This window comes from Triticum aestivum, chromosome 7B (assembly GCF_018294505.1).
Source record: "Triticum aestivum cultivar Chinese Spring chromosome 7B, IWGSC CS RefSeq v2.1, whole genome shotgun sequence".
NCBI classification, from domain to species: Eukaryota; Viridiplantae; Streptophyta; class Magnoliopsida; order Poales; family Poaceae; genus Triticum; species Triticum aestivum.
This window is the reverse complement of record NC_057813.1, coordinates 176390618-176415928: the sequence shown is the minus strand read 5'-3', so window position 1 is coordinate 176415928 and position 25311 is coordinate 176390618. Positions and strand designations below refer to the sequence as shown.

General features: G+C 47.6%; 1 protein-coding gene across 1 annotated transcript; it reads right to left on the bottom strand.

Annotated features, from left to right (window-relative positions):
* Positions 1-2844: 2844 nt before the first annotated feature.
* On the bottom strand, positions 2845-5306 carry LOC123161364 (beta-1,2-xylosyltransferease XAX1). Its single transcript, XM_044579206.1, has 3 exons — positions 4849-5306; positions 4514-4753; positions 2845-4202 (listed from the first exon to the last, which is right to left on the bottom strand). Exons 1-3 carry the CDS (start codon positions 5042-5044, stop codon positions 2998-3000), a joined length of 1641 nt encoding a protein of 546 aa, XP_044435141.1. The 5' UTR covers positions 5045-5306; the 3' UTR covers positions 2845-2997.
* Positions 5307-25311: the final 20005 nt, after the last annotated feature.

Here is a 25311-nt window from a genome sequence, read left to right as displayed (position 1 = left end):
ATGCTCGAGTTTTCTGGGTGCTTGTAAATTTCATGGTGAGATGGCATCGGAGGAGCTCAATATAAAAAACACAAAACTGAAGCTTGGAAAACTTGAGCAATTTCAAATGTTTTGAAGCTCTATTTGTTTGGACGAAACTCCTCACGAAGTCATCTCGACATGAAACTTTGCAACCACCTGGAAAATTCGAGCAAATTGGCGTCAAAAGATCTCAGGTTAGTTTTTGAATTTGTTTGATTTTTTTGAATTTACTGTTCAAACCGAGAGTACATAAGCTCGGGCTCAGCTATGAATTATCGCATTAATCTATATTTTTAAATTATGTTTGATTTTGTTCGAGTAGATTGATTTTCTAATTAATTCAGTGATTACGCAATCAGTTGCTTGTGAGCATTGCAATGAATTAGTAGTTGTGCCTACTAGAGCGTGTTTTGGAACATGGGTACACCAAAACCCGCTCCCTAACGACATATTTGTAGGTTAGAATTGTCTTCCTAAAAAACATCATTCACATTGGTTTTTGTTAGAAACTTACACATGTAAATTTTAAGAAAATAATATAACCCATTTTTGTAACTTAGGTGAAATCGAGAGTGCTCCTTTTCATGTCGGTTGCAAATAGCCATACTATGATTATATACATGGGTAAGTTCGAACTCATGGTATTTTCTACAATTTTGAAACATACAAATACATTTTTTTTGTAAGTTATAAAAGGTGGTAATACTAAATTTTAGGATTGCTGTAGTATCATGTTTCCAGTTCTTTTTTTTTACAACGGACGCCCCCTTTGATTCCCATTCAAGAAACCACTAAGTTTTACAGAGTCATACAAAACATAAGCAAAGCGAAGACAATCTTCTTACCTAAATAGCTAGTTTACACTAACTTATTTCTCTCGAACATGCAAGCCTGACACGACTAGGCCCACTTCAACATGCAGCAATACATAGAAAAAGCCCACCACAACATACAGACAAGCATGAGTATTATGCTATTAATATTTAATAACTATTCTACAGCTATTTAATAATCAAACACAACAAATCACATGTATATTTAATTTCATTTCTCATATTAGTACTATGATTTTTTCTATGCTCCACACAAGCAAATATCACCAAAATATATTGGGAAATATTTTCGCAACAATGTGTGTGGTACCATTTAGTCCTACTAGTATTTATGTTGTTTCGATTTAGTCAGTCAAGTAGAGAAGAATTGAGCCAATCCATACATATCATTTTGAACATGTCCTAAGTGAAAGTTTTAAAACTTTGACCAGAATTATATTTTCAATTTTTAGATCGAGACCTTCTAAATTAGTCAGATGTTTAGATTTGTCTCATTAAGTACATTTATAATACAATTTTTATGTTATATATATTTATATATATATATATATATATATATATATATAGGTAAAACTGTGTCTATCATAGCTTGCCACAGAACTAGTTAAGGCTTGCTAAACATTTAACGGTTTAAATGTAAGTAAAAAATATGAAATAAATAGGAAAGCCTCACTCCAATATAATAAGATGATCCAACGGCGTGATTGTGAAAATATGCATTTATGCATCCCCAGTGAAAAAAATAAGCATTTCAGCTCACTGCAGGATCAATATATATTGAAACATTTGTTCTTTTTGTCCAGGACACATGCAGTCATATTTTTTCAATCCATCCGTTGGATCATGTTATATTGTAGGTGTGTTGGTTCAGTATTTGTTTCAGGATTTCAGAGAACTTTTACATCGTTGAAAACCTTAACATTTTTTTGCTACCATCGGTGGTAGTTATCACCACTTGAGTTTTGTATCTTGCGTCTAGTATCTATCAAATCCGAGAGTATACACGTGTAGTATATAATATATAAGAATGTTTAGACAGTATATACACTATGTCTTAGGTAGTATGTATCATATTTTAAGTATGCTCCTTTTTATGTACAAATATGTACGTATTTCACAAATATAATAAAAACCAAAGTCTAACTTGCAATTTTTTCATGTAACTCACTTTGAATTATTTTATATATAGTATATGAACAACCCTAATTTCAACGTATTTTGTCCAAAAATTTACACACTTGTGCGTTATGCCTTCATATATCTTTGTAATTTTTTCAGAATTTTTTAAAATGTAAAAATATGAATTTTTCATGAATTTTGAATTTTACATTTGAAGGTCTCCATGAAGCTCGGCCTACAAAAGCAGTTTCCGAAAATAATGGTCATATAAATATCTAGAAAGTCATGCTAGTATGCAAATGATATGTATTTGTAATATGGAGGGAATATATATGACACTGGAGATGCCCAGGAGGCCAGTACATATACCAAAGTCCACATAAACGTTTGATATGTGCCCGCCAACTCTCTTTTGTGACGTGCACGCCGGAGGAAGAAGCTGGCATCACGAGAATCTGCACGGGACGCCGCAATAATGTTTGTAGGCAGCCTGTCACCGGTTCCTCCCTGCATCAACAGTGCGCAATCATCCGTTGATTGATGCATCAGTTTCACAACTTGCTGTCCGATATCCAGCTGCTTTTTTCCCCGATGGGTATCCAGCTGCTTTTGTTGGTGATGCATCAGTATGCGTCGTCTCTCGAGATTGTGGCACCCCGATTGGAGCAAAACGTGCTTGGTCTAAAGCATGTGAGTGGACAGCTCACTGTCAAAAAACTACTATTACAGTCTTTGATCTGCGTGAGAAGGCTAAGAGCCTAAGACAATTACTTTACTCATTCAGTCAGATCAAGCAAAGCAAGCGACAGTTTAATCGGTATGTATATGCTGTTCCCTGTTCAGTACCGATACATCTCGATCTCGAGTGCTCTAGTCAGCAATACAACAGATATGAAATGAATTGACTTTTGGCTGAACTTACAAAATGAAACTCATCATTTAGCCATACCCCCACTCCACTCCACTGAAGCCTATGGAAACGGTGCCACACAAACCAAGTAACCAAACAATCCAGAAAAACACTCTAATCCTGCAGCTGGTCGAGCGCCTTGAGGAGGAAGGGCTTGAATCTGGTGACGTTGACCATGACGTCCTGCTTCATGACGATCTCGGCGAGCGCCGGCCAACCCTGCGCGTGGATCTGCATGGGGTTCTTGAAGACGTAGTGGTCGCTGGAGTACTTGTCCTTGAGCGTCGTCTCCTCCTCGGACACGTAGTACTCGACGTACCGGAGCTGCATGTCGCGCGCCGGCTGCCCGTAGAAGTTGGTGGCCGTCCAGTCCATCTTGCCCCACGGCACGATCTGCACCAGCACGGCGCCGGTGGGCAGGAAGATCTGGTTGGTCAGCCCGGCGCCGTGCACCGCCAGGAGCACGTCGGCGGCGTTGACCGTCTCGGCGAAGGCGCGCACGTCGGCGCCGGCCTCCGCCACGGTCACCTCGAAGCCGAGCTCCTCGCAGAGGGCCTGCACGGCGCGCAGGTTGAGCAGCTTGCGCGTGCCCTTGCGCTCGATCATGAGCATCTTGGGCCTGACGGCCATCTTCTCGCCGAGCACCGCCGGGGCGTCCCGCGGCAGGCCGAACGCGCGGCGGAGGAACCGGTTGTAGTCCACCATGGTGTAGTTGTGCGGGTTGCGGGTCGGGTGCGGGCCGATGATGAGGTCGCGGTCGCGGTACAGCCCGAGCTGGCCTCCGGGGAAGCAGTGCACCTCCTCCTCCTTGTCGAAGTTGATCACCTCGTAGTTGGACAGCTTCTTGAGCAGCGGCGCGAACTTGGTCACCCACCACGGCTTGTAGTTGGTGATGAGGAACTGCACCTCGCCGGCGAAGTGCGCCGTGGAGAGGAAGAGCGGGATCATCACGTCCGTGTTGTCGTGGAAGAAGTTGTCCGTGTAGCCGGCCGTGGAGAAGACCACCGCGGGGACGTCGTGCCGCCGGGCGCACGCCGGCGCGGACACGGGCGACGCCACGGACTTGATGGTGACCTCCACGACGCCCGGGAGAAGGAAGGTGTCCTTTCGGGCGTACGGCCGGATCTTCTTCTCCCCGTTGTCGTCGAACGGGCCGGCGCCGGACGGGTTTACGAAGAACATGGTCTTCTCCTTGGGGCTGACACGGACGTCGCCGGTGAGCTCGCACACGGACGGTCGCGCGTAGGGGAAGCCCTCGTCCACGGCGTTCTCGTCGCAGGTCATCTTGGCCTTGGCCTCTTCTGTTTTATCGGCACCATCTGACCAAAATACGGATCATAAGTTCATACTATGTATACGAAGTACTATTCGTAAATGAACTACTCCTACTAGATTAATATACCATGGAAGAGGGTATTAAAGCTAAGTTCAGACTAAGTACGAAGTAGTGTACTATTTGTACACGAATGAACCAAATTACTAGTAGTATACATCATGGAAGAGGGGATTAAGAGAATTAAAGCTAAGCTCTTTGGGAAATCATCATCTATTAAAGGCAAGATCTGTATTTTTCATTTCATTTAAGATCCCGGATTCAGGTAGAGACAGAAAGAAATGGAAAAGAACTCACCTGGCTTGGTTACCGCGGTCTCCTCTTTTTGGGTGCTTTTTGTCTCCGCTGGGGTCTCCTCCTCCTTTTCTTCGATCTTTGTTTCTTGTGGAAAGCCGGGCTCTTTCGGCTCCGTGCCGCCTCCAGCGAGATCTTCCCCGCCCTCGACTTCGATCTTCTTCTGGACCGGCACGGCCTCCTCCGTGCTGGGCACCGCCGTGGAGGCGGGCGGGGCGTTCTTCATCACCATGGACGTGCTCTCTGCAGCGACAATTTTTCTCAATCAGCAAGCTTGAAAAACCAAACAAGCATCAAGAAGTGGTTCCTTCGCGAAGAAATGGATCCGAGCTGCTCACCGAAGACCGGCGAGTAGATGGCGAAGAGGCGGGCGAAGGAGATGTAGGTGAGGAGGGCGAGGCAGCAGCCGGCGACGAGCCCAATCCCGAGCTTCTTGGGCTCGATCCTGCTCAGCTCCTTGGCCAGCCGCGGCTGCCTCCGCTCGCCGGGACCGACCGGCGGCTTGGACCCCCGCGCGTACGCCGTGGACGCCATGGAAGATCACCCAACCCAAAACAACACACGGTCACGACCGACGACCGATTCCCCGGACAGCGCAAGAGAACAAACAAAACAAGCACACCCCGAGGCCAAGCCCCCCGATATATCGGCCGGCCGATCGCCACCCCCGCCACCGAACCGCGACTTTCTGTTGTCTTCTAAAAAAGCTTATTGGATCGGTGGCACATACAGGCCGGGGTGACAGTAACATGTAGGCGATGATTGGACTCTTCCTGGAACGAGTAGTATAATTCGTTTTGTTCGTTTGGCACGGGGGAGGCGGCTTGCTTCCTTCCTTCCTCCCCGATTCCTTGCTTTGACTCGTCCGTAACTGCAAGCTGTGAACAATAATTTGGACTTGGCACCTAATCCCGTCGTGGACAGCAGGGGATTATTGGGTTGTCATGTTCTGGTTTCATCTTTTTTCCTTGATGGTGGTTCGGCCGGGACTGACTTGTGGAATCGTGGAACCAGTCCTTTGGACGTGGGAAGGTATCCATTGCTTGCTTGCTTCGATACTCCCCCGTCGCTCGGCAGCTCGGACGCCGATGGGAGGGAAGGTGTAGATTCCGTCAGTTAGGCACCGTTATTAGGACATATTCCACCTTTTTTTAGCACAATACAGTCAGCTCACAATCACATTTTTCGATAAAGGATGATTTTATTATCTCAAAATGTAGCATCAAGGGGATACAAAACATTATGAGTAACACCCGGTCTCTGCATAACTAAGATGCACACAGTCAAATCCAAAAGTCTGACAAAAAACATGAAATATAAACCGACATATGGGCAACCGTAGAGTCCTATAGACCGACACTATGCCTATGTCGAAGGTGGTGGTGGATCGATCAGGAGGTTATGCTGCCATCCATGTTGGAAAAAACCCTCCGTAGCCACCTGCTCCAACCGCGTACACACTGTCTTGAACATCGATTGGTGCTCCGATCGTTGTAGCATAGACCACGTATGAAGCGAGTGCGTACAGCGAAAAATAACCTGCAGAGGAGAAGCATTTTTTTCATTAAAAACCAAATCGTTTCTACGTAGTCAGAGCGACCAAATTAAGGCGTACGCTCCCACCCTTATAAGCGCTTTAAACCTATTTGGAATACAGTCCAACCAGAGACCAAATATATTGGCAACACTTGTGGGCGGATATAAATTTGACGCTATTTGGATGATTGACCACGTAGAACGTGCAAACTTGCATTGGAAAAAGAGGTGTTTGATTGTCTCGTCATGAGTACAAAACAACACTTCTTACTCCCTGCCCAGTTGCGTCGTGCGAGGTTGTCTTTGGTTAACACAACTCCCTTACGAAGATACCATATGAAGATTTTCACTTTTACTGGAACCTTCGACTTTTAAATTTTCTTGTTATTACTTACTGACACCTCAGAATGTGTGAGCGCACGGTACATAGAGTCTACTATGAAAGACCCTGATGTAGTAAGGTTCTAGTGAAACACGTCCTGACCTTGGGTCAGGTTAATCGAATCCAACCGGGACAAAAGATTATGCCATGACAGAAGTCTGGGGCCAATCAAATCCCGCATGAACGAAATGTTCGGAGGGGATGAACTGAGCACATGTGCAATACTGTTGTTCTTATCGCGAGCAATGTTATATAAGGCTGGATATTGTTCTCTGAGACTGGCATTGCCTAGCCAGATGTCTTCCCAGAATCAAATCTTCAACCCGTCTTTTATCGCGAAACACCCAAAGCAAAAGAGATGTTTCTTTGCCACCATTAGGGCAGCCCAGAAGTGCGAGTCACCAGGTTTCCAATATGTCTAGGACACCGCTTTTTGGCCTAGATACTTGTTGCGCAACATGGTTTGCCAAACACCATCACATACACTCACCCTGTGGGCAACACTGAGATACTAAGCCCGCACAATGGTTTACCTAATTTTTGGATTGTGTGCCCATAATGTAGTATCATAGGTAGTATCATGATTGCCAACTAAGCAATTTTGATGAGATGACATAGAATTAAATGAAGAGATGCTTGAGTATCATATCATGATACTGTATCATATTAAGTGCTGTGCTACTTTGTGTCATGCATGACAATAAATGTAGTACTCTATGATATAAACATATGATACTTTGCATTATGGATGTAGTATCATACACTAGTATCATATGCATGAATACTAGTATATGATACTCCTCATTACAACCAGCCTAATTGATATGGACCAGACAGATTGTGAGACGTGGATTGTGGATAGGTGTGGTGCGACTAACGGTGGGTCGGGGCCCGCTTGGAACTCCTCGACTCCCCTAGATCTCCCAGATTATATTTGAGGTGTTGCGGGCAAATCTCTACTATTAATGGGAGTATTATGTTGTTCGTTTTGACCTCTGCAGCCATTAATACAAAAACAGTTTAAAACCGAGCGCCGAATCAATTTGAAAATCAACCATCACTGCAACTAATGAACTAGATATTTAACTAAATGTGTAGTTAATTAGGTCCATTTAAATAGGGATATTTTCGTTGAAATCAATTTGAACTGAGCCATTAATATAATTAATTAATCAGCCAATTGATTGGTCGTATAGTTAATTATGTCCATTTAAATAGGGATTTTTTCGATTGTCCAATAACAGAAAGGGATGCTGCTTCGTGCCTCACCGGCCCTATAACACCGGACGGAGGGAATAACTTCACCGATTGCTTTTTTCACTTACCCAAGTATGTCATCCAATTTTGTCTACGCATAACGAAATTAAGTTTTTCATCTGAAAAATCAATAGATGAAACAACAAGAAGGGTTTCTACGCTGCCACCCATCTCCCTCTACTCTGTGGTCAGCTCTAATGGTGATGCGTTGATTGCTCATCGACCACAAACACAAAGGTGGCTATGGCAAGATGTTGTTAGGGCATGTCTCTCTCTAAGTGGTTTTGGTGATTGATGACAGTGCATTTGCGGACTCGTGTGCATTGAGCATTTCAGTTATTCATTCATTAACACGAGACGATTATTTCCCCTTGGAGCTCAAGGTGAACACAGTGTAGTCTCTTTCGGTTTGGTTTTGGTGGACTTGAGTCGTAGGAGACACCGTACTATTAAGAGGGGGTCTGTATGGGAAAGCCTAGGGTAGAATCAACACGTACACATCTATCTCGCACCCCTAGCTCCTTTCCTCTTCCTTGGTGTTTACCGATATTGCTGAAGTGGCACTTGGGAGGAGCCAGTGGCAATACCGCCGGGCCGGAGCGGCAATATCGCTGACAGCCTCAAGCGGTAGTACCGCTATTTCACAGCGGTAGTACCGCTCGTGGCCATCATCGGTAGTACGGCTCCTGCTCCGCGCTGGTATCGCCTCGATTCAAGGATGTCGCGTCTCATGTCGGATTGGGCGGTAGTAGGCGCGGTAGTACCGCTTGCAAGCGGTAGTACTGTCCTACCACCGCTTCTAGTGCCACTCGGGGGGCCCTCTCTCTCCTGCCCTTTTCTCTACTCTCTGTGCGCAACCCCAGCAGTACTACCGCTGGGCCAAGTGGCAGTGCTGCTGCCTAGTGCGGTAGTACCACTCTCTGCGGGCTGAGATGTGGGATAATGATTAGATTTGATTCCCCAATATAAAAGGAGGACTTCTTCCCCAAGAAGACCTACATCTTTTCCCCAAGCTCTATTGTTGCTCCAAAGCTTATTTTCGCCCGATCTCTCTCCCTAGCCAATCAAACTTGTTGATTTTCTAGGGATTGGTTGAGAAGGCCCGGTTCTACACTTCCACCAAGAGAAATTTGATTCCCCCTGAGGGAGTCCCGGATTAGGGGGTGTCCGGACGGTCGGACTAAGACCTTTGGCCGGACTCCCGGACTATGAAGATACAAGATTGAAGACTCCGTCCCATGTCCGGATGGGACTTTCCTTGGCGTGGAAGGCAAGCTTGGTGATATGATATGAAGATCTCCTCCCATTGTAACCGACTCTGTGTAACCCTAGCCCTCTCCGGTGTCTATATAAACCGGAGAGTTTTAGTCCATAGGACGAACAACAATCATACCGTAGGCTAGCTTCTAGGGTTTAGCCACTCCGATCTCGTGGTAGATCTACTCTTGTACTACCCATATCATCAATATTAATCAAGCAGGAGTAGGGTTTTACCTCCATCGAGAGGGCCCGAACCTGGGTAAAAACATCGTGTCCCTTGTCTCCTGTTACCATCTGCCTAGACGCATAGTTCGGGACCCCTACCCGAGATCCGCCGGTTTTGACACCGACATTGGTGCTTTCATTGAGAGTTCCTCTGTGTCATCGCCTTTAGGCCCGATGGCTTCTTCGCTCGTCAATCGCCATGCAGTCCGAGATGAGACTTTTCTCCCCAGATAGATCTTCGTATTCGGCGGCTTCGCACTGCGGGCCAACTCGTTTGGCCATCTGGAGGAGATCGAAAGCTACGCCCCTGGCCATCAGGTCAGGTTTGGAAGCTTAAACTACACGGCCGACATCCGCGGCGACTTGATCTTCGACGGATTCGATCCACGACCGGGCGCGCCGCACTGTCACGATGGGCATGATTTAGCTCTGCCATCGGACAACACCCAGAGCGTCACTCAGGTGTCCGCTCCGACCATTAGGTCGGAGCCCACTGCGCCAGTCGGGGACGGACGGTTGGACGCCGCCCCGGAAGCTGCAACCTCTACGGCGATAGAGCCGGATACTAGCCTAGTCCTTCGCAAGGCCCGTGACTCCAAGGTGCCGGACTCTGACCCGGACTCCGTAAATCCCGCACCTCTTCCGATTAAGCCCGATTGGGCTCCGATCATGGAGTTCACCACCGCGGACGTCTTTCAACACTCGCCTTTTGGTGATATCCTGAATTCATTAAAGTCTCTCTCTTTGTCAGGAGAGCCCTGGCCGAACTACGGCCAACACGGTTGGGATGCGGACGACGAAGAAATTTGAAGCCCACCCACCACCCACTTCGTAGCCACTGTCGACGATTTAATTGACATGCTCGACTTTGACTCCGAAGATATCGACGGCATGGACGCCGATGAAGGAGACGATCAAGAACCAGCACCTATAGGGAACTGGAAAGCCACCTCATCATACGACATATACATGGTGGACACACCCAACAGAAACGACAACGAGGATCAAAAGGATGCGGCCAGGGATCGCTCCCTCGAAAAACAATCAAAGCGGCGACGTAAGTGCAAGGCCAAGCCCCACCTCGACAAAGACCCAGCCATAGAGCAGGGTGAATCAACGAAAGACGAACATGCCGTCGAGCATCCGTCCAAACAGGGCGGACAATCCGAACAACTAATCCCCGGGAAAGATAATAGCCCGGACGACCTCACGCCGGACAAATTGCTGGAACATTAGAACCTCCACCAAAGGCTCGTTGCCACTGCACGTAGCCTGAAAAAGCAGAAGCGAAGGCTCAAGACAGCGGAAGATGCACTCAGGATCAGATGGGGCAAAGTACTCAATACCGCACACAAGTACGGCAACAGTCGTCACACAAAGAGCTATCCGAAGCGGAAACTACTACCGGAATTTGATGAAGAGGCCATAAAGCCCCCACAGTCAAAAAAATGAGGAAGCCACAAGGTCGGATAGACGACCCTACAATCAATCTCACGCATCAAAGGACGCCGCACTCAATATGGCGCGCGATCCGTCCAAGAATTTGCATCAGAAAACTGGCCCAACCAGATCCATCTATAGGCCAAGAAAGCAGGCTCCAGTGAGTGATGCAATGCAAAAAACACCCGAACATCGTGGCACGCCTAAATACAGGGGCGCCGCACACCCCCTATGTTTTACCGATGAGGTGCTGGACCATGAATTTCTAGCCGGATTCAAACCCGTGAACATAGAAGCATACGACAGAACAACAGACCCTGGAGTCTGGATCGAGGACTACATCCTCCACATACACATGGCCAGAGGAGACGACCTCCACGCCATAAAATACTTACCCCTTAAGCTCAAAGGGCCAGCCCGGCATTGGCTTAAAAGCCTTCCCGAAAACACTATGGGAAGTTGGGAAGTGCTTGAGGATGCTTTCCGGGTAAATTTTTAAGGGACCTATGTCCGACCCCCGGATGCAGATGATCTGAGTCATATAACTCAGCAGCCCGGAGAGTCAGCCCGGAAGCTCTGGAACAGATTCCTTACCAAAAAGAATCAGATAGTCGACTGTCCGGACGCAGAGGCCCTAGCAGCTTTCAAACATAGCGTCCGAGACGAATGGCTCGCCAGACACCTCGGCCAAGAAAAACCGCGAACAATGGCCGCGTTAACAAGCCTCATGACCCGCTTTTGTGCAAGAGGGGATAGCTGGTTGGCAAGAAGCAGCACCAGCGACCCGAATACGTCCGAACCCAGAGATGGGAACGGGAAGCCGCGCCGTAACAAAGAACCGCGCCGGATCAAGGACAACAGCCCGATGAGCACGGCAGTAAACGCCGAATTCAAAAGCTCTCCGCAAAATCAGAAAAAGCCGCCCCCAAAGACGATAGGGACGAGCTATCCAACCTCAACAAAATCTTGGACAAAATATGTCAAATCCACAGCACTCCGGGGAGACCTGCAAACCATACCCACAGAGATTGTTGGGTCTTTAAGCAGTCCGGCAAACTGAACACCGAACACAAGGGGCTCGACACACCAAGCAAAGATGATGATGCACCCCACAAGCAGAACACCGGAGAACAAAATAAGTTCCCACAAGAAGTCAAGACAGTAAACCTGCTTCATGTGACAAAGGGGAAGAGCAGAACGGCACCTACGAAGACACGCACCGTACGGCCAGCCCCAGAGGAGCAACGCCACTGGTTGTTACAACAATCACCTTCGATCATCAGGATTACTCCAGAGGAGACCAGAACGCAGGCTGGACTGCCTTGGTCGTAAATCCAATTATTAACGGACTCCAATTTACAAACACCCTTATGGACGGCGGCAGCGACTTGAACCTGTTATATCAGGACTCAGTCCGCAAACTCGGGGTAAACCCATTTATAATCCACCTTGGCAACACTTCCTTTCAAGGAGTCACGCCAGGCCCGGATACCCCAAGTATGGGTTCCCTTACGTTAGAAGTCACGTTCGGATCACCCGACAACTTCCGAAGCGAAAAGCTAACATTCCACATCGCCCCATTCGTAAGTCGCTATCAAGCGCTACTGGGACGTGAAGCTTTCGCCCACTTTAACGCAATACCGCATTACGCATCCCTTACACTCAAAATGCTCGACCCAAAGGGCATCATTTCATTACAGGGGAACATAAATTGACCCCCAAAGTACGGGCAAAGGTGCGGCTGCCTGGACAGCCGCCCACAAATCCGGCCCTACTATCCCGGACACGGCTCGACGAGTCCGGCGTAACATGCTTAATAACCGCATATCCCTGTACAAGGGGCTCCGTGTGCTCACGCCCGGAGACAATACGGCTCAACTCTTGCTCCAACTATATTTTGTTTATTTCAATACAAATTTCTCGCACGCTTATTTTTTACTAAGTTCCTCTCTTTCGCAGACGAACATCGTGCTACGCCCGTCTAGGATACGGCACAACGGAGACACAGGCGCAGACGTGCAGCAGGGACCCGTTTCAAGGATTCTTTTCAGATTAAGACCCTGCGTAAACCATTTTTACTGTCTCTTATTGATAACATCCCCCGGTTTTCTCTATAACCGAGGAGGAGGCTGGCGTCTTGGCATGTGGCCACGCCAGAATTTTTGCGCGTACCTGGACAGTAGGGGCTTTTTTACCAAGGGTTCTATTTCGGCCCGTCTTCATAAAGACCGAATACCTTAGCGAGTGTTCGGCGTCACGAGTTTGGCCCTATATGCATCAGCTCCGAATCATGTCTTTGGTCAAATGTTGGGTTTGCCCGGCTCCTGTGTTTTGCTGCCTTACGTTCCGTTATATCGGCTAACGCGGCACCAGGAGAACTACTGTGATTGTGTCCCGGTTCGGCCAGGTGAGCACCTTAGTAGAGAAAGCCGAAAACTGATTGTCATGATATAGCGAGAGGCTGGTCAACCACTCGATGACTTTCAGAATCTTTAGGATTCCCCCGCATTAACGAAGGGCCGCTTCCCGGTCAGGCACACTCGCGCCCCGAATTCGGGCGAGCGCGGTGCCCCTAGGGGCTATTCAGTAGCCCCACTGTCAAACTCCTATGGCTAAGTGAAAGTGATAAAGCATTATAGTCCGGTTGCCTAGTTCACCGCGCCACCACCTCCTTTGTAGGACCAAGACGTTGGATTAAGTGTGAAACGACGCCTTTTTGCGAACACCCCCGCATTCTATGCATGGGGGCTGAAGCCAACGACTGCCATCTTTCAGGTTATGTACAAATATATACATTAAACGGCCGCACAGGAGGCATCATGATTCTTGCAAGCACAAGTATAAAAAGCTTTTTTCATAAAAACAAAATTTGTTTTACAAATAGTATAAGCTATTCGAACACAACATCCTTCGAGCACTGCGACTCTATTATATGAGCGCCAGGAAGAACTTCCTCAAAATAGTGCTTGGCAGGTACTCGGCTTTCGTCCGAATCCTGGGACGCAACAATACTGGCCTTCATATCTGCCCAGTATGTTTTAACACAGGCAAGAGCCATCTGTGCGCCCTCTATGCACGCCGACCTCTTCATTGCATCAGCATGCGGCACCGAACCAAGGAACTGCTGCACCAAGCCAAAATAACTCTTCGGCTCTGGCTTCTCCGGCCACAAACGACTCGCGACATACCTCATGGCGAGTCCGGATAACTTGTTCAGCCCCGCCCGGGCGGCCAAACGGTCGGATACTGACAGTGGGCGTTCTGGATTGTGGTACTGCGACCAAAAAAGCTCTTCCAGTCCATGGTCACCTCGGCTGCGGAAGTGTTCGGTCGCGTCTGCCGCACTTGCTGCCAAATCCAGATAAGCGTTTTCCGCACTCCACTGCCGGTCTAATGGAACATACTTGGGGTCTCCGAACTTCATCCGCAGCATATAAGGCTTTCCAGCCGTGATATCTCCGGCCTGACGCAGCTCCTCCTTCATCGCTCTCATGGCAGAGCGAGTATCCTTGGCTTCGGCAGTGATCTTTTCAAGGTCCTTCTGAGCCGCCCTATCTTATTGTTCAAGAAATTTACAGCGGTCGGTAGCATCCTTCAATTTTATGGCCATCTCGGCTATTTCCTTCTTGCTCTGGCAGTGAGCAGCCTGTTCGGCTTTTAGCTCTTCAGCCGCTTTAACGGCAGCCACATCACTTTTCCTTGCTTGCTCCTTGGCTCGGGCAAGTTCCACCCGAAGGTTCTCCACGGCAGCAACACCATCTACATAAAGTATATATATATAAGGCCCGAGCATCGAGCTCCTATTACTAGGTGTCTTTTGAACATACCTTGAGCCTCGTCTAGCCGCTTATTTACAAGCGTGATGTCGACATCTGCTATGTCAAGTTGCCGCTTTAGTTCGTCAGATTCATCAGTCCGGCTAGCCACCGAACGCCTCGCCACCTTCATGGAATAGGCGACATATTATAACTGGGGTTATGATCCTCTATGCGTCGTCACTCGTGATGACACACAGAGTCTCAGGGGCTACTATTCATACAGGGCACATTTAATATGCGGCTCTACCAAAAGGTACACCTTTTTACGTACCTCAGAGCCTGTTAGTAAACTCCTGGCAGCCTCGTACAATCCGCTTTCCGCGGATGAAATCCTTCCAATCATCGTATCCATCAACATATGGTGTTCTTCTGAGATGGACGCCCTACCAAGCAGATCCTTCAGCCCCTCCGCCGGCGCGCAAGAGGGTGCCGGACTAGCCTGATGACCTTTTCCAGGGTCCAGACTTGAAAAAACCCTCCGGGACGATACCTCGGGGTCGCCAGCCTCGTGAGACGGTGCAACAAGGGGAGGCGTTTTGCTCTCTATCATCTCTGGATGAAGATCCCCTGAAGATGAGCTCCGCTGAGAAGGGTTGAGATCCGAACTGCAAGATAATGTTTCGGTTATTTTCCTCAGGAATAAAACATGAGTGTGATTCATTATGGAACCCCTCCCTTCACTTACGTCTCGGGGGACAGCGGGTCCCCTTTAGGGGGCGATTCGGCCGGGGCGTTCTCCGGTGCCGAACCCTCTGACGAAGATTTCTTTCCCCGTTTTGAGGTTATCACCTCCGGGTCTTCAGAGGCAGTCCTTTTCTTTCCCTGGTTGGGGGAATTTTTGATTCTTCCCTTCCTAACGGCCGCCTTCGCGGAGGCGGTAGCTCCTTGGTTCCCCCCTTCGCCTTCCGCCAACGGTGCGACCTCCAACATCCTGGTCAGCATGGGATTCGGCACGGTCTCGGGCAGGGGGCTGGACACCTGATAAGCTTTGCCTTCGCCATCCACTCCTGTTCAAAGGATAACTCTGCTAAAAGGTAGATTTGATAAAAATATGGATGGTGTATCCAAATACGGGGCTACTTACTTTAGCATCCGGGCGATTGCAGCTCAGACCTGCGTCCTCGGACAAATCCGGACACCTTGCTTGTGATCCGAAGAACAATTTGTACATCTCCACGGGTGTCATTCCCATGAAATGTTGTAGGACTCGTGGTCCCTCTGGATTGAACTCCCACAGGCGGAGAGGTCGACGTTTGCAGGGCAGTGTGCGGCGAATCACCATGACTTGCACCACTACGGTCAAATTGATATCTCTTTCTAGAAGATCTCGAATACGGCCCTGCAGCAAGGGCACGTCTTTGGGCGGACCCCAGATAAGTCCTTCATTAACCCATGACGCCAGCCGTGGTGGGGGATCCAAGCGAAAAGTAGGTGGTGCCACCCATGTGGTGCCCCTAGGGGCTGTGATGTAAAACCAGTCCCGTTGCCATAAGCCGAACTCCTCTTGAAAAGAGCCTTCGGGCCATGGAGCGTCGCCATCTTGCTTATTATAGCTCCTCCGCACTCAGCGTGCTGCCCCTCGATCATTTTCGGTTCCACATTGAAAGTTTTTAGCCACAATCCAAAGTGAGGGGTGATATGGAGGAAGGCCTCGCACACGACAATGAATGATGAGATCTGGAGGATGGACTCCGGAGCTAGGTCGTGGAACTCCAGCCTGTAGTAAAACATAAGCCCCCTCACAAAGGGATCGATCAGGAAGCCTAGCCCCCGAAGGAAGTGAGATGCGAACACCACGCTTTCACTAGGCTGGGGAGCGGGAACAGCTTGCCCTTGAGCAGGCAGTCTATGCGAGATTTCACCGGTTAGATACCTGGCATCTCTCAGCTTTCGTACATCTTCTTCCATAATGGAGGAAGGCATCCACCAGCCTTGAAGGTCGGAGCCGGACATCGTCAAAGGTCCGAAGCGCCTAAAACTAGAGCTTTGGGTGTTGGAACTCGAAGCGAGGGGCGGATTTGATTGGTTTGAGAAGAAGGGAGCCAAGCCTTGGTTCCTTTATAAAGGAGGTGAATACCAAGAGCCCTCCCCGTAACCGTTTGAGACTCGCTTTCAATTAGGGAGTCATACCTAAGTCACGGTTGGGTTACCCACGCCCGTATTGATGAGAATCCCGGAATAAGGGGACACGATCTTTGCTTTGACAAAGACGTGCCAAGGAAACCGCCTCGCTAAACGCGCTGGGGTGGAACAGTAAGATGAATAAAAGCCGACCGTGGCATGATGTCACACCGCGGAATACGTCAGCAGATCCGATTGATGCAAATATTATTCTCTCTACGATGGAATGTGGAACTTATTTTGCAGAGTCGGACACTACCCTGGTGTTCAACATCTTCTATGGAATATTCGAAGGAGGAACCCGCCTTGCAATGCCGAAGACAACTTGCGCACCGGACTCGTCATCATTGAAGCCTGGTTCAGGGGCTACCGAGGGAGTCCTGGATTAGGGGGTGTCCGGACGGCCGGACTAAGACCTTTGGCCGGACTCCCGGACTATGAAGATACAAGATTGAAGACTCCGTCCCGTGTCCGGATGGGACTTTCCTTGGCGTGGAAGGCAAGCTTGGCGATACGATATGAAGATCTCCTCCCATTGTAACTGACTCTGTGTAACCCTAGCCCTCTCCGGTGTCTATATAAACCGAAGAGTTTTAGTCCATAGGACGAACAACAATCATACCATAGGCTAGCTTCTAGGGTTTAGCCACTCCGATCTCGTGGTAGATCTACTCTTGTACTACCCATATCATCAATATTAATCAAGCAGGAGTAGGGTTTTACCTCCATCGAGAGGGCCCGAACCTGGGTAAAAACATCGTGTCCCTTGTCTCCTGTTATCATCCGCCTAGACGCACAGTTCGGGACCCCCTACCCGAGATCCGCCGGTTTTGACACTGACACCCCCACTAATCCCTTGCGGATCTTGTTACTCTTGGGTGTTTGAGCACCCTAGACGGTTGAGGTCACCTCGGAGCCACATTCCATTATGGTGAAGCTCCATAGTATCGTTGGGAGCCTCCAATCAAGTTGTGGAGATTACCCCAACCTTGTTTCTAAAGGTCCGGTCGCCGCCTTCAAGGGCACCACTAGTGGAATCACGGCATCTCACATTGTGTGAGGGCGTGAGGAGAATACGGTGGCCCTAGTGGATTCTTGGGGAGCATTGTGCCTCGACACCGCTCCAACGGAGACGCACTTCCCCCAAATGGAAGGAACTTCGGTAACACATCCTCGTCTCCACCGGCTCCACTTGTGGTTATCTCTTCCATTTACCCACAACTCGCATTAATAATCATGGCCCTCCTCCCAAGCTTGTTAAGGGTGATTTTTCTTGTTGGGTCTTCCGCATTAAGTCTCATTTGAATCATTCACTGGTACAACGAGGTGCTATACAAACGGTTTTTAACCCCTTTCCGCGATGGCATTTTAAACCTTCGCCTTGTGAGTGTGAGCATAGGGGGGGGGGTCCTTCCCACACGACCCAAAAACCGTCGGGGATAGGCTCTCTTGGCACACATGCTCGGCAAAATGAGGTCGTGTGCGACGGGCGAGCGATTAAATACGATTATATAGGCCCAATCGGTTCTGGTCGTAAGTACATCCCACACAGTCAGTCCCAAACAAACGTTTCCGTTTGTTATGTACAATCCACACAGTCAATCCAAGGAATACATTTTCGTTCTTATATATGTACATCCCACACAGTCAATCCAGGGAAATCGTTTCCGTTCGTATGTACATCCCACACAGTCAATCCAGGGAAAACGTTTTCGTTCGTATGTACATCCCACACAGTTTTATGTATAGGCTCGTGTGTGATAGGTGTAACTATCACACACGCTCTGCCTCGGTTAACCGTTTGCTTTTATTCAACTACATCACACATGATTTGATGAAGAAAATTGTGGGTCATTGGACTATCCATCACAAGCGATGTTACTCCTAGAACTGTTTGCAAAGTTCCATGATCCATTTAGCAGGTTTATTAGTTTACAATTAATAATTCCAGTATTACGCAAATTCACATTTCATATCAAATAATTGTTTGCCAATTTCGTATCAGGCACATAAATATATTCTAACATCATAGTACGATAGCTACCTAAAAACAGCACAGTACAACATATAGCTAGTTCTGCTTCATAAGAACAATATTAGAGCAATGTATTCATTTCCCTAATCGAGATCATCCAGGCTCATCTTATCCACCTCTGCTTTTAGTTCAGTAAGAACCTGATTTGCACTAGCCAACTGGGAAAGTGCCTCCTCCTTCGCCAACACCATCTTAGCAAAGTCTGATTTAAAAAATCTGAGCTCATTCTCCACCTTCCTCTTTTTATCCTGCATCTTCAAATATTCTTCACCGTTGATAACACTTTCTCTAAGCCTACCTATGCTATCTTCCTCATACATGCTCGAGAGCTTTGCTAGGCACATCTTCAAAGACTGTGGCCACTCTTGATCAACCCACTCCAAGTAAGAACACTTCTGTTCATCCTATAATATTTAAAACTAGATCAGTAACAATTGTAGGGGAAATGGGTTTATAGCAACATATAAAATCACCAATACTTATTTTGAAAAACTGAAGAAACAGGTTAATTATGACGTATCTTCTCAAAAAGATCAATGTGCAAATGAATCAATTGGTACTGAGACAACAACCAAATTCTGAAACATCAGAAGCTATAATTAACTACAACAATGCTACAAGTTCTTACTCATGTACTGTAAATAACAAATTGAACATTTTATGAGGAAGCTAAATATAACTGCAACAGCATAGCGACAGTGTTTGGATGACATCAAATTGATACTAACAGGTGTGTACTGTTGGGGAACGCGGTAATTTCAATAAATTTCCTACGATCACACAAGATCTATCTAGGTGATGCATAGCAACGAGAGGGGAGAGTGTGTCTACATACCCTCGTAGACCGAAATCGGAAGCGTTTAGTTAACGCGGTTGATGTAGTCGAACATCTTTAGGATCCAACCGATCCAAGCACCGAACATACGGCACCTCCGCCTTTAGCACACGTTCAGCTCGATGACGTCCCTCATACTCTTGATCCAGTTGAGGCCGAGGGAGAGTTTCGTTAGCATGACAGCGTGGTGACGGTGATGATGAAGTTACCAGCGCAGGGCTTTGCCTAAGCACTACAACGATATGACCGTGGTGTGTAACTGTGGAGGGGGGCACCGCACACGGCTAAAACAATTGTCAACTTGTGTGTTCTAGGGTACCCCCCTGCCCCCGTATATAAAGGAGCAAGGGGGAGGCCGTCCGACCCTCTAGGGCGTGCCAAGGGAGGAGGAATCCTCCTCCTAGTAGGAGTAGGACTCCCCCCTTTCCTAGTCCTAGTAGGAGAAGAAGGAAGGAAGGGGAGGAGAAGGAAGGAGGGGGCGCCGCCCCTCCCCCTAGTCCAATTCGGACTAGGCCCATGGGGGGGGGGCGGCCAGGGGCTGGCCGCCCCCCCTCTCTCTCCCTTAGGCCCAATAAGGCCCATTACTTCTCTGGTGGTTCCGATAACCCTTTCGACACTCCAGTTATATCCGAAACTTCTCTGGAACACTTCCGGTGTACGAATATAGTCGTCCAATATATCAATCTTTATGTCTCGACCATTTAGAGACTCCTCGTCATGTCCGTGGTCACACCCGGGACTACGAACAATTGTTGTTAAACATATCACATAAACTCATAATACCAATTGTCATCGAACGTTAAGCGTGCAGACCCTACAGGTTCGAGAACTATGTAGACATGACCGAGACACGTCTCCGGTCAATAACCAATAGCGGAACCTGGATGCTCATATTGGTTCCTACATATTCTACGAAGATCTTTATCGGTCAAACCGCATAACAACATACGTTGTTCCCTTTGTCATCGGTATGTTACTTGCACGAGATTCGATCGTCGGTATCTCAATACCTAGTTCAATCTCGTTACCGGAAGTCTCTTTACTCTTTTCGTAACACCTCATCCCGTAACTAACTCATTATTCACAATGCTTGCAAGGCTTATAGTGATGAGTATTACCGAGAGGGCCCAGAGATACCTCTCCGATACATGGAGTGACAAATCCTAATCTTGATCTATGCCGACCCAACAAACACCTTCGGAGACACCTGTAGACCATCTTTATTATCATCTAGTTAAGTTGTGATGTTTGATAGCACACAAGGTGTTCCTCCGGTATTCACGAGTTGCATAATCTCATAGTCAGAGGAACATGTATAAGTCATGAAGAAAGCAATAGCAATAAAACTAAATGATTGTTATGCTAAGATAACGGATGGGTCATGTCCATCACATCATTGTCCTAATGATGTGATCCCATTCATCAAATGACAAACATGTCTATGGTTAGGAAACATAACCATCTTTGATTAATGAGCTAGTCAAGTAGAGGCATACTAGGGACTATATGTTTTGTCTATGGATTCACACATGTACTAAGTTTACGGTTAATACAATTCTAGCATGAATAATAAACATTTATCACGAATTAAGGAAATAAATACTAACTTTATTATTGCCTCTAGGGCATATTTCCTTCAATCTCCCACTTGCACTAGAGTCGATAATCTAGATTACATAGTAATGATAATAACACCCATGGAGCTTTGGTGCTGATCATGTTTTGCTCGTGGAAGTGGCTTAGTCAACGGGTCTGCAACATTCAGATCCGTGTGCTTCTTGCAAATCTCTATGTCCCCTTTTGACACTTGATGACAGATGGAATTGAAGCGTCTCTTGATGTGCTTGGTTCTCTTGTGAAATTTGGATTCCTTTGCCAAGGCAATTGCACCAGTATTGTCACAAAAGATTTTCATTGGACCCGATGCACTAGGTATGACACCTAGATCGGATATGAACTCCTTCATCCAAACTCCTTCATTTGCTGCTTCCGAAGCAGCAATGTACTTTGCTTCACACGTAGATCCCACGACGATGCTCTGCTTGGAACTGCACCAACTGACAGCTCCTCCATTCAATAAAAAAACGTATCCGGTTTGCGACTTAGAGTCATCCGGATCAGTGTCAAAGCTTGCATCGACGTAACCGTTTATGATGAGTTCTTTTTCACCTCCATAAACGAGAAACATATCCTTAGTCCTTTTCAGGTATTTAAGGATGTTCTTTACCGCTGGTCCAGTGCTCCACTCCGAGATTACTTTGGTACCTCCCTACTATGCTTATGGCAAGACATACATCAGGTCTGGTACACAGTATTGCATACATGATAGAACCTATGGCCAAAGCATATGGAATGACTTTCATTTTCTCTCTATCTTCTGCAGTGGTCGGGCATTGAGTCTGACTCAACTTCACACCTTCTAACACAGGCAAGAACCCTTTCTTTGACTGATCCATTTTGAACTTCTTCAAAACTTTATCAAGGTATGTTGTCACGCCCAATATGCGATACTATCCTAAAGAGACTCGAAGGTCCCACCAAGGATAGAACCGCATATTGAAACGCTTTTGCAAGGTGGATATCATTACATCAACATTACATAATAGATGGGGATACATACAAGAGGCATACAATGCCACATGAATACAACATCACAATACATAAAAGCATCATCCAACTATGGATGAAACACAAACAGAAACTCAAACGACATCCACCCTGCTAGCCCAGGCTGCCGACCTGGAACCTATCCCTGATCGAAGAAGCAGAAGAAGAACTCAACGCAAGCAAGCATCGCTCTCGCGTCATGATCATCGCATAACCCGTACCTGCAACTGTTGTTGTAGTAATTTGTGAGCCACGAGGACTCAGCAATCCCATTACCATGGGTATCAAGACTAGCAAAGCTTAAAGGGGTAATGAAGGGGAAAAGTGGTGAGGTTGCAACAGCGACTAAGCATATATGGTGGCTACCATACGCAAATAAGAGCGAGAAGAGAAGCAAAGGAACGGTCGTCAACTAGTAATGATCAAGAAGTGATCCTGAACTCCTACTTACGTCAAACATAACCCAAAACCGTGTTCACTTCCCGGACTCCGCCGAAAAGAGACCATCATGGCTACACACGCGGTTGATGCGTTTTAATTCGTATCTGGTGTCAAGTTATCTACAACCGGACATTAACAAATTCCCATCTGCCTATAACCATAGGCACGACTTTCGAAAGATTATACCCTGCAGGGGTGTCCCAACTTAGTCCATGACAAGCTCTCGCGATCAACGAAGGAATAGACCTTCTCCCAGGAAGACCCGATCAGACTCGGAATCCCGGTTTACAAGACATTTCGACAATGGTAAAACAAGACCAGCAAGACCGCCCGCTGTGCCGACAAATCCCGATAGGAGCTGCACATATCTCGTTCTTAGGGCACACCGGATGAGCAAGACGACGGGTTGGCATAGACCCTGGTTGCCCAGGGGGCGCCGGACATCACTCAGGTTGGACCAACACTTAGACAAGCACTGGCCCGGGGGGGGGGGGGCTGTAATAAAGATGACCCTTGGGCTCCGGAAACCCAAGGAAAAAAGGGCTAGGTGAAGCAAATGGTAAAACCAATGTTGGGCCTTGCTGGAGGAGTTTTATTCAAAGCGAACTGTCAAGGGGGTCCCATAAATCACCCAACCGCATAAGGAACGCAAAATCCGGGAACATAACACCGGTATGACGGAAACTAGGGCGGCAAGAGTGGAACAAAACACCAGGCATAAGGCCGAGTCTTCCACCCTTTACCAAGTATATAGATGCATTAATAAAATAAGAGATATTGTGACATCCCAACATAATCCTGTTCACCATGGAGTAATCTTCAACTTCACCTGCAACTAGAAACGCTATAAGAGGGGCTGAGCAAAGCAGTAACATAGCCAAGCAATGATTTGCATAGGAAAGGTGTCAAAGGTTAGAGGCTGACATGGCAATTTGGGATGGCTTGAATAAACAGGTGATAGGTAACGCATCATAGCGATAGAACGAAGCAACTAGCATAGCAATGATAGTAGTGAGATCCAGGGTAGCGGTCATCTTGCCTGAAATCCCGCAAGGAAGAAGAACGAGTCCATGAAGTAGACGAACGAACGTAGTCGAACGAATCCTCACGAACGCAACGTTACCGGAGCTAAGAAGCAACACCGGAAAGAAGCAAACAACATGGTAAACAACCATCGCATAAACATGGCATGATGCACAATCAAGTATGATGCATGTCCGGTTTAATGAGGCATGGCATGGCAAAGTGCAACAAACCACACTACAAATTAAGTGGAGCTCAATATGCAACGAGTTGCATATTGACGAAACACCACATCAATTATTTAGTTTAATCCCGTTTAATCTACCAAACAATATTAAATGTTGTTAAACATGGCAAGGGGTGAAACATAATTACACTAACTATTTAGGCAAGTTTAAATGAGGCTGGAAACAACAAACAACAATTCCGGAAAATTCTCATGTCCATATTTTAGTTTTGGTACTGTTCTGCCGCAAAACATATTTTTAATGTTGTTAGGCAGTAAAACAAAGTGCACCATGTTAATCTATGCATTTTCTACCCCATTTACATATAAAGTTTATTTAAAACAAAGTTACGGTTATTTAGTTATGAAATAAATCATTTTAGCATGTGGTTTATGCAAAATTAATGCAAACACAATTTTAAATATTTTTAATAGGGATGAAAGTTGCATATTGTGAAAGAACATGAAAATCTGAGCAAGATGCATATATGACATGTTACATTTGGAAGCATGGATATTTAATTATTAACATTCCAAAACAGTGGCATTTCCTGTAAATATGCATGCACTAGAAATGCTTAAAACACACAGAGCAGAGGAAAAGAAAAAAACAAACATACACGGGCAGAGCAACACAGTGCAGCGGCCCGGGAGTGAAAGAGGCCCAAGTGCATGCGTGCGTGTGTGTGGCAAAAAATAAATAAAACAGGTGGGAAACAAAAAGGGGCGAGCCTGGGATTCGAACCCAGGTCTCCTGAATGGAGGCGCGGCGCGACGACCAGCTACGCTAAAGCCATGCTTGTGGAAAATATGAAGGCCAGGGCTAATTCAACAGAGACCAAACAGGGCGACCTTTGGCGCCATGGCTCACGGTCAAACTCACCGGCGACAGTAACAACAGACGGCGTGTGCTGCAGCTACCAAGCGCCGGCGGGGGTGCGGAAATAGGTGAGGGTGCGCGTGTGCATGGAGGGGTGGCAGCGAAGGTGCAGCAAGGGCGGCAAGAGCAACGCAGCCAGCGGGCATGTGCGAGAACAGAGGAGCATAACGACGCGTGCGAGCAGGACAGCGGGCGAGCTCGTCGGAGGAAACACCGGCGACCAAAAGCCACGGCGGATGGGCGCGATCGATGCATGGGACAAACTCGCACTCCCGCGTGCCACTCACGGCCCCAAACGACGACAAAGACATCGTCAGCGTCGGGAGGACAAAGGCGGCGGAGACTAACACAACACGGCGAACGGCGGGGTGCAACGATTAACTAGCTGGAAGAAAACACACCTACAGAGGATCCTAAACCCAGCGATGCAAGGAAACGGGAAGGAGGCCACCGGAGGAGCTCCAGCGGCAACGATGAGCGGCGACGCGCTCGGCCGGGATGGAATCGCGAGGGACAAGACACGATCGAGCAAGTCAAAGACATGGGGAGGAATCGGGAGCTCACCACAAACACGCGAGCGTGCTTGGATTGCCGCGAGGTGGTCGGAGATGGCCGGAATCGAGGACGCTCAACGGCAGAGGCGCTCCTGGCTCCGAGAAGAAGAAGCAGAGGAGTGGACGACGTGGACGACGGCGGGAAGGTAAGATGGCGTCCG